At 50.6% G+C, this 10,040-nt stretch overlaps 1 protein-coding gene across 1 annotated transcript; it reads right to left on the minus strand.

Annotated features, from left to right (window-relative positions):
- Nucleotides 1-7,830: 7,830 nt before the first annotated feature.
- Nucleotides 7,831-9,602, minus strand: LOC109772475 (uncharacterized). The gene has a single exon (XM_020331158.4). The coding sequence runs from the start codon at nucleotides 8,787-8,789 to the stop codon at nucleotides 8,433-8,435; it is 357 nt and encodes a 118-aa protein (XP_020186747.1). The 5' UTR covers nucleotides 8,790-9,602; the 3' UTR covers nucleotides 7,831-8,432.
- Nucleotides 9,603-10,040: the final 438 nt, after the last annotated feature.

Raw genomic sequence — 10,040 nt, forward strand, 5'->3', positions numbered from 1 at the left:
CTACTATATGATTCACGCTCGACCTTTCGGTCTTCGTGTTCCGAGGCCATATCTATTATATGCTAGGCTCGTCAAGCTTAACCTGAGTATTCCGCGTGTGCAACTGTTTTGCACCCGTTGTATTTGAACGTAGAGCCTATCACACCCGATCATCACGTGGTGTCTCAGCACGAAGAACTTTCGCAACGGTGCATACTCAGGGAGAACACTTATACTTTGATAATTTAGTGAGGGATCATCTTATAATGCTACCGTCAATCAAAGCAAGATAAGATGCATAAAAGATAAACATCACATGCAATCAATATAAGTGATATGATATGGCCATCATCATCTTGTGCTTGTGATCTCCATCTTCGAAGCACCGTCATGATCACCATCGTGACCGGCGCGACACCTTGATCTCCATCGTAGTATCGTTGTCGTCTCGCCAACTATTGCTTCTACGACTATCGCTACCGCTTAGTGATAAAGTAAAGCAATTACAGGGCGATTGCATTGCATACAATAAAGCGACAACCATATGGCTCGTGCCAGTTGCCGATAACTCGGTTACAAAACATGATCATCTCATACAATAAAATTTAGTATCATGTCTTGACCATATCACATCACAACATGCCCTGCAAAAACAAGTTAGACGTACTCTACTTTGTTGTTGCAAGTTTTACGTGGCTGCTATGGGCTTAGCAAGAACCGTTCTCACCTACGCATCAAAACCACAACGATAGTTTGTCAAGTTGGTGCTGTTTTAACCTTCGCAAGGACCGGGCGTAGCCACACTCGGTTCAACTAAAGTTGGAGAAACTGACACCCGCCAGCCACCTGTGTGCAAAGCACGTCGGTAGAACCAGTCTCGCGTAAGCGTACGCGTAATGTCGGTCCGTGCCGCTTCATCCAACAATACCTCCGAACCAAAGTATGACATGCTGGTAAGCAGTATGACTTATATCGCCCACAACTCACTTGTGTTCTACTCGTGCATATAACATCAACGCATAAAACCAGGCTCGGATGCCACTGTTGGGGAACGTAGTAATTTCAAAAAAAATCCTACGCACAGGCAACATCATGGTGATGCATAGCAACGAGAGGGGAGAGTGTTGTCTACGTACCCTCGTAGACCGTAAGCGGAAGCGTTTTATCAACGCGTTTGATGTAGTCGTACGTCTTCACGATCCGACCGATCCAAGTACCGAACGCACGGCACCTCCGAGTTCTGCACACGTTCAGCTCGATGACGTCCTCGCCTTCTCGATCCAGCAAGAGGGGCGAAGTAGTAGATGAGTTCCGGCAGCACGACGGCGTGGTGACGGTGTTGGTGAAGAACAATCTCCGCAGGGCTTCGCCTAAGCACTACGAAAACTATGATGGAGGATAAACTAGAGGGGACGGGGTTGCCGGCACACGGCTTGGTGTTTCTTGATGTGTCTTGGGTGCTAGCCCTACCCCTGTATTTATATGTTGAGCCTTGCGGTCAAAACTTGGAGTAAAAGCCTCCACAAAGTCGGTTTCACCCGAAAGGCAAGAGTCCTTCTCGGACTCCAGGGCCAGACGCCAGGGTTCCCGGCGTCTGGACTCAGACGCCAGGGACCCTGGCGTCTGGCCCCTGGACTCCGCAAAACTTCCTTTTGCGCTTTCCAAAAACCTTGTGGGCTTTCCCCTTTGGCCCAGATAAAGTGTTCTCGTGCCCAAACATTTCGGGAAACATCCGGAACCCCTTCCGATGGATTCCGGAACCTTTCCGGAGATCAAACACTACTATCCACATATCAATCTTTACTTCCAGACCATTCCGGAGTTCCTCGTCATATCCATGATCCCATCCAAAACTCCGAACAACATTCGGTCACCAACATACATAACTCATAGTACTATATCGTCAACGAACGTTAAGCGTGCGGACCCTACGGGTTCGAGAACTATGTAGACATGACCGAGACACCTCTCTTTTCAATAACCAATAGCGGGACCTGGATGCCCATATTGGCTCCTACATATTCTACGAAGATCTTTATCGGTCAGACCGCATAACAACATACGTTGTTCCCTTTGTCATCGGTATGTTACTTGCTCGAGATTCGATCGTCGGTATCTTAATACCTAGTTCAATCTCGTTACCGGCAAGTCTCTTTAGTCGTTCCGTAATACATCATCCCGCAACTAACTCATTAGTTGCAATGCTTGCAAGGCTTATAGTGATGTGCATTACCGAGTGGGCCCAGAGATACCTCTCCGACAATCGGAGTGACAAATCCTAATCTCGAAATACGCCAACCCAACAAGTACCTTTGGAGACACCTGTAGAGCACCTTTATAATCAGCCAGTTACGTTGTGACATTTGGTAGCACACAAAGTGTTCCTCCGGTAAACGGGAGTTGCATAATCTCATAGTCATAGGAACATGTATAAGTCATGAAGAAAGCAATAGCAACATACTAAATGATCGAGTGCTAAGCTAACGGAATGGGTCAAGTCAATCACATCATTCTCCTAATGATGTGATCCCGTTAATCAAATGACAACTCATGTCTATGGCTAGGAAACATAACCATCTTTGATCAACGAGCTAGTCAAGTAGAGGCATACTAGTGACACTCTGTTAGTCTATGTATTCACACATGTATTATGTTTCCGGTTAATACAATTCTAGCATGAATAATAAACATTTATCATGATATAAGGAAATAAATAATAACTTTATTATTGCCTCTAGGGCATATTTCCTTCAGTCTGTCCCGTACCTGACCAGTCGGCGGGGCCCACCAGGCGGCGGGCCCCAGCAGCTGGCGGAGAAGCCGGAGACCAGAGACACTGATAGCCGGGTCCTACACCCGGCAAGATTACCAATGTACCCCTGGGGTGTAGGCCTATATAAACCCCCCAGGACACCCATGCAAAGGGTTCCCAACCTGTTAGAACTAGATTCGCCCATAGAGAAAGGAGAGAGCTAGCCTTGCTTTCTTCCACCTCTAGCAAACAGCTCAAGGAGCACCATTGTATCACTAGAGCCTTAGTGATCATGCGGAGACCCCACAGAGCAGGACTAGGGGTGTTATCTCCACGGAGAGCCCCAAACCTGGGTAAAGTTCGCCGGCGTACGTGTCTACGCCTTATCCCGGTTCCAGGCACCGGCGACGTTCTACTCGCTCCCACCATGATAAGTCATCCATTGGCATATGTCGCACCCAACCCCCGACATCCCCGGTTTGTGGAAAAAAGCACGTCTGGACCAGCCTACAAACCGATGCAGGACCTCATTGGATAATAAAACACGTGCGGACCGCGTGGTCCGAACGGTTGCGGATGGTTCGAGGGTTAGCGTTGAAGATGCCCTAAAGCCACATTTATTTTGGAACGGAGGAAGTATTATTTATTTATTTTGCGAGAAAATATTCAATTTATTCATCAACATGGTAGAAGTAGCAGAAATACATCCTGTGAAACGATGCAATTGGTTTTGACTTGGTGCTTGAGCTATTTTTTAGATCAATACTTATTCGATAAAGCGGGGGATTTTTGACGATACAATGTTGAGAATACAATCTGGAGGGACATGAAACCAAACCTTGCAAAGTTCATTGCTACACCCTCTTAGTGCATCTCCAACAGCAACCCGCAAATTTCCTCCCGCATCTGCCCGTGGACAGGGGGGCCAATCTGTAGACATGGATGTGGGAGGCCACCATCCAATGCAGCCCGCATGCATTGCAAACACTTTTTCAACAAACCGGGTTGAATTCATGCAAACATGGGCGGATTTCATACAAACCGGACGACATTCATGCAAGCATGGTGGATTTTATTTACATTTCAAACATTTAGAAGAAAATGAAAACCGACCTGACCCTAAACCTATCCTACGGCGGCCGGGCCCGACAACCCCGTGTCGTCCTTCGTCCTCCGTCTCCATGAGCACCGGCGATAAGACCCGTGAAATGAAGGTACGGTTTTTGGCGAGAAAGGGTAGAACACGGAGATGGACATGCCCACATGGGACACGAGGCCCTGCCGCCTCCCATGGCCTACTCATCCTCGGAGGAGTCTGTGGCCTGTCCATTGAGGTGGACGTGAGGTCCACGATGGAAATGGTGGCGCCGACGCTGTCGTTGTCCCACCGGGCCGCCTGATAGTTCGTCGGCGACCCGTAAGAGGCGCAGCTGGCGTTTTTCTCCTCCGCGATCGCCTGCTATTGCGCCTCTGCGGCGACCCACTACAGGAAACAGATAATTTGCCGTCAGGAGGCGTCTTTGCCGTCTGCTTTTCATTGGGCCAGACGGCAAAGACAAGGTTTGCCGTCTGCTATAGACGGCAAAGAAATACTAACGGCAAAATAGACTTTGCCGTCTGCCAAATTAAATACAAACGGCAAACTGCTCACTTTGCCGTCTACCAAAACAATAACAGACGACACAAACTTTGCCGTCTGTTAATTTGTCCTGCAGACGGCAAAGTGAGATGTTTGCCGTCTGTATTTTATTTGGTAGACGGCAAAGAAAAAACACACCACGCGGATTGATCACGCGGATCAATGACGTGGCAAGATCCAAAACGCACATCTCCATCCACCGTATGAGTCGGACAGATGCACCCACCCACCCACAGGTCAGGGCCCCACCCACGAGGCCTGCCCTGACCCACGACCCCACGCGCCCATCTCCACTCTCTCTCTCTCTCCTTATCCCTTCAGCGCCCTCTCCTCTCCTCCCTGAGCAGTCCCACGCCGCCGAGCAGAGCCCCGCCGCCGGCCAGCTTCCTCCTCTCTCTTGCAGCTCCTCTCTCCTACTCCTCTCTACGTCTCCCCCGAGCAGAGCCCCGCCGCCAGCCAGCTCCCTCCTATCTCCTGCTTCCTCCTCTCTCCTAGCACCCGCCCGCCCGTCCTGCGCCCCCGAGCAATCGCACGCCGCCGGCCAGCTTCCTCCTCTCTCCTACTCCTCTCTACGTCTCCCCCAAGCAGAGCCCCGCCACCGGCCAGCTCCCTCCTATGTCCTACTTCCTCCTCTCTCCCAGCGCCCGCCCACCCGTCCCGTGCCCCCGAGCAGTCGCACGCCGCCGGCCAGCACCTGCCCGTCAACCCGTCCCCGAGCAGCCGGCTCCGCGCACGTTGCTCGTCCGCCCGGCGCCGCGCCCGCCTGTCCCCGAGAAGCCGCACTCCATGCCGCTCGTTCGTCCGTCCAGCACCGTGCCCCTCGCCTGCCTGTCCATCGTGGTCAGTGTGCAGCACCACCGTTGCCGCCGCGAGCAACTCCACTGCCGCAGCGTGAAGCTCCTCCGTCCCGCCGCGTGAAGTTCCGCCATCTCGCCAGTGTTGCATGAAGCTCCACCCTCCTCTCTTCCGCGGCTCCTCCTCCCTCCTGCAACAGGGCATGACCGGACGTTGACCATGACGACGCGCGACACGGCCTTCTCGGTGCTGTTGGGAGAGATGCTCTGCTCCGGCGTCTTTTTTTTTAAAGAAAAAAAACAATCTTTGCCGTCTGTAGTTTAATCTGACTGACGGCAAAGCACACTTTTTGACTAACGGCAAATAACGCGTTCTTTGCCGTCTGCTATTTTTTGCCAGACGACAAATTCACAGATTGGCTGACGGCAAAGTCTTTGCCGTCTGTCCGACAAAAAGCTGACGGCAAAGTTTTCTTTGCCGACTTATCTTTGCCGTCTGACTTTGCCGTCTGCTTCCTGACGGCAAACTCTTTGCCATCTAGATTTAGGTCTTTGCCGTCTGTAATCCACAGACGGCAAATTACCTGTTTCCTGTAGTGACCGCTTCCTGGCGAGCGCCAACTTGAGCGCGGACGACATCATAGATGTCACGCTACTCCACGACGAAGTTGGAGCACGCTGCGGCCATGGCCTCCTCGTTCGCGTGTTCGCCGTAGATTTGGCCCTCTGCCAGCCGGTGTTGCTCCAGGAGGAACATGTTGTACCGTTGTTCCTCCTGTGCCTGCTGGAGCACCGACAAAGGCACCTGCGCAGGCTGCACCTCGGCCATGGCGGCGTTGTAGTCCGCCTGCGCCTACTTCATGGTGAAGTCGGCGTGCACAAGAGGCATGGGAGCCGAGGCAGTGTCGTCGGAGTCCGTCTTCATCATGGTGTCGGCCTTGTCGTCGGAGACCTCGGGCGAGCTGGCCGACAAGCCCGCCTCGATGCGCCTGGCATGGCGGATCTGCCAGGCGGCGGCAAGGGCGGTCACCGCATGCTTCATCTCAATGGAAAGGCTCTTCCATAGAGCTTCGCCGCCTGCAGTCACAGCGGATGCCGTGCAAGCGAGGAGGATGCGGAGCGTCTTGTGTTGTGGAGTGGAGTTAGCCGGGTGTGGCCGCCTTTAAATAGCAGATTCTGGTGAGGCCAGGCGTCTGGGTGCGTCAACATGCAGTGTCGGAGTGGATTTCTCAGGCGGCGAGCCTGCTTAATGCGGCGTACGGATGGACGTACGGGGCATTCAACAGGCATGGTACATATTCGTCATGTCCAGTCACTCATCTCCGGCATTGAACATGTGCAGACACCGAAGACGCGTCGCGCGCCGCTTCAATAACGGAGGCATTGAAAGGTCGCGTCCGCCCTGAGCCGTCTTCAATGTGGAGCGGCGCAAGCTACAACGGCATGAATGCGAGCAGCTGGCACTGGGCAAGAACGCGCGCCGGCGAGGGAGGAGGGGTTTAGGTGGGCCAAGGCGGTTATAAGAGGGCATGGGAGCAGTCCGGACTCCCGCAAAGCCCCCACGTTTGTCTGCAGTTTGCGGGAGAAAGTACGTCCGGGTCATGCCGCGGACCGATATAGACCGCATTGGATAGCTTCTGCGGTTCGAACAATTCGAATCGCATGCGGTAAGTTTGTGGGTCGGCGTTGGAGATGCCTTAAGTAAGATATGTTCTGCTCTATTAGCAGAGCACACACCCATCGGATTCTGAACTCCTGAAAAGGCTATTGTAAACCACTAAAGTCTCCTTTGATTTGTAGGAACCCAAAAGATAGGATTTGCATATGAAAAATTCTTTTAGAGCCCTTTGGTTTGTAGGAATAGAATCTTATTTCTATGGAGAAATTTTTTCTATCCCTCACATTTTATAAGAAAATAAATATTAGCCTAAACTCAATGATTTTTTTATGATATGAATCAGATGGCATTTTCTTTTCTATTTCTATTCATAGGATTTCAGATACATGTCATTTCATTTTTTATGATTTTTCTATTTTTATGACTTTCCTATCACCAAAGTAGGCCTAACTTCTTCGATGAGCGGCCTATGCTATTGGAGTGTGTGCGGGAAATGGTTTGTTACAGGATGGTTCAAACTCCCGATCGCCGTTGCTTATCGCCATGCGTGGTGCTCTAGCTCTATGGCCATGTCAATCCTGGTTCGGAAACCTTTGCAGTAGTAAATGGAGAATTCACGATGGTCTTTTATTTTCTGTCGAGCGTGCCAAACCAAAACAAAAGAAGCAAAAAATCCGTTTGAAAATGTTTTGGTAATGGAACCTACTCCGATAAATGCTCAATTGCTCATGGCCTAGAGTAGACATGAGTGGAAAGGAAGGGCAAACCGGAGCCGAGCGTTTTAGATTGATCGATTGATCTCCACAGTCGGAATCAGAAAAGAGAGAGGAAAAGATTGAAAAATAGACTGTCACGAGTAGATCTTTGAATCTAAGGGGAGACTCGATTTTCCCCGCTGAGTTACCACTTGCTCCACTGGAGGAAGTAACATCAATCGCGTTCGGATTAGGTAAAGTTCCGGCAAAGTCAGCATTATCCAAAAAATTCGGGAAAAGAGAAATACTGAATTCGACCATGTACCGACAGCTTAGGATTCAGGGATACTGCTTTTCGCCCCTTCTCTTTATATTCCTCGATCCATTATCCACCGGTCAGTTTCATAGCAGTAACTAAGGATTTAGATCATATTCCTATAGTCCTATATTTCACCTTCAGCCTCAGCTAGGATTTTTTCTTCTTCTTTTCCTTCCCTTTTTGTCGATGGAAACTACGCCCTTCCCTTTAAGAGCAGGCTGTGGCGAGAGAAGGAGCAGACATTAGACAGTGGCCGATCCGAAGTGGATGTGTCTTTGCCACGCTTTTGTGCTGGCGCTGCGTCTTCCCGTTCTTTTTCTCCGTGACGATAACGCTGTCATTTTCACGTAGGAAAAGTACGATTGCGGTGAGTCAGCGACCGCGACTCGTGCGATGGAGGAGATGTCTATTTTATACGTCTTACTTATTACATACGTACTCCGATTGAATTTTTTTAAGGAACTGAATTGAACTTTGTGCTGCGTACATGGCTTAGATAAACATGTGCGCCGAATTTGATCATATTATTAACCCGTTTTTTAGGAACTGAACTGAACTATGTACCACGTAGCCGATTTTATTTCAGACGATCTTAAAATAAAATCTCGTTTCGTCAACTTCGGTTACAACTGGAGACTAGTAGTACGATCGTTCCCCGGGGCTGGGAGCCACGGCGAGGCCGCAGACGTTACCGAGGATGGTCGGGTAGATATCGGCGAACGGGGAGCTGGAGAACACCGCGCGGTAGCACCCGGCGCCGGCCGTCTCCAGCGCGCGGCAGCAGGCGTCGCTGCCGCGCACGCCGAAGAAGGACCTGACGATGTCGTCCGTGCAGCTCTCCGCCACCACCCGCGACGCTGCCTCCGCGCTGCCGCTGCAGCCAACGGCGGACGGCGCCTCCGCGATCTCTGCCGCGGCGGTGGCCGGCGACGAGGTCGATGTTAGCAGCAGCAGGACCAGTGGGACGAACAATGGAGGGAATGGCCGGGACATGTTGGATACTGTACTTGGAATTCTTGCGAGCTGTGACTGATGTGCTGCAAATAGAATGACCGGCCATGAATTATAAGGTCGAGCGATGTGCGGTTGTCTCCTCCGTTTCTTAGTTTCGAATCAGCAACGCGCGTTTGCTGATCCGTAAGCTGCACCGGAGTTTGTATCCACGCGTTTTTTATTTCTTCATAGAAACGTTTGTATCCACGCGCAGGCGGTGACCCACACGGATTTTCTCCCAATGCTCCAGACTACACGGAATGGGTCACCAACTTTCAGAAATGCATATTGGGCCAGGCCTAATGAAGCGAACCAACAGGCTTTATTTGGGCCGGTTCAGCGTCTTGAAAGTTTTCAGGTCCTCAAAGAAAGTTCTTCATCGATTAAAAAAAAGATCTTCAAGGGCCAACCTATATTAATCATTCCTTTAATTCTTAAGAGCTGTGCACTGTTCTAACAAAAAAGAGTTGTTGGTCAGAAAAAAAAGAGTCGCACTCTAAAAAAAGAGTTGTGCACAATTTGCTAAAACGGAATACCTTTGCAAAAAAAATAAAAAAATAGCATTTTATTATTCTTATAATAAAGAGGGCAGCAATCCTTTAAGAACTTCGCAGCTACAGCTGTGCATATGTAGTACCGGGCACTCCAGTATGGGCGCATGACTAAACTGGAGGCAACATTATTCCGCCCTCAAAGTCATGATGGAATTGGAAGCACCCGAATTAACTAGCTTAGCTCACTCTGCGCGTCGGTGATCTGTTTCCTCTTCGACGTACCACACGGCTAGCGTTCAAACAAGCTAGCCTAGAAGATACGATACCAGACTAACCAAAAGGCCATCGTATATATTACATGCATCCAGCTGCCGGAATCCAATCCCTGTGCCGTGCAATCATATGGCTATGGGACACGCCCGCCCTATAAAAACAGCAGAGGTTTAATGCCACAGGCCCGGCGCCCATCCCGGACGAAACACGGAAACACGCTAAACGCAGCGATCCATTTACTACCACGAACGAAGCATGAATGGAGAAAAATTTAACCGCCACCGACCTGTGTAGTGCAGATCACATGGCACGATGGCTTTTCCCGTACCCTAAATTTGTAAGATGAGCTTTGCGCGTCACTGCATGCATGCATGCATCGTGCGGTGCCTTGGAGAAGCCGGAAGCGCGCCGCGCGCTTTTGCGTGCGCTTCCCGTGTGGAGTGGGGTGGGCTCGTTGGCCCGTCGGTACTCAGCGGTCATGTGC

This window comes from Aegilops tauschii, chromosome 5 (genome assembly GCF_002575655.3).
Source record: "Aegilops tauschii subsp. strangulata cultivar AL8/78 chromosome 5, Aet v6.0, whole genome shotgun sequence".
NCBI classification, from domain to species: Eukaryota; Viridiplantae; Streptophyta; class Magnoliopsida; order Poales; family Poaceae; genus Aegilops; species Aegilops tauschii.

Excerpts from the sequence above, each read along its gene's own strand:
- LOC109772475 (XM_020331158.4), bottom strand. The coding sequence starts at position 8,789 with ATGTCCCGGCCATTCCCTCCATTGTTCGTCCCACTGGTCCTGCTGCTG.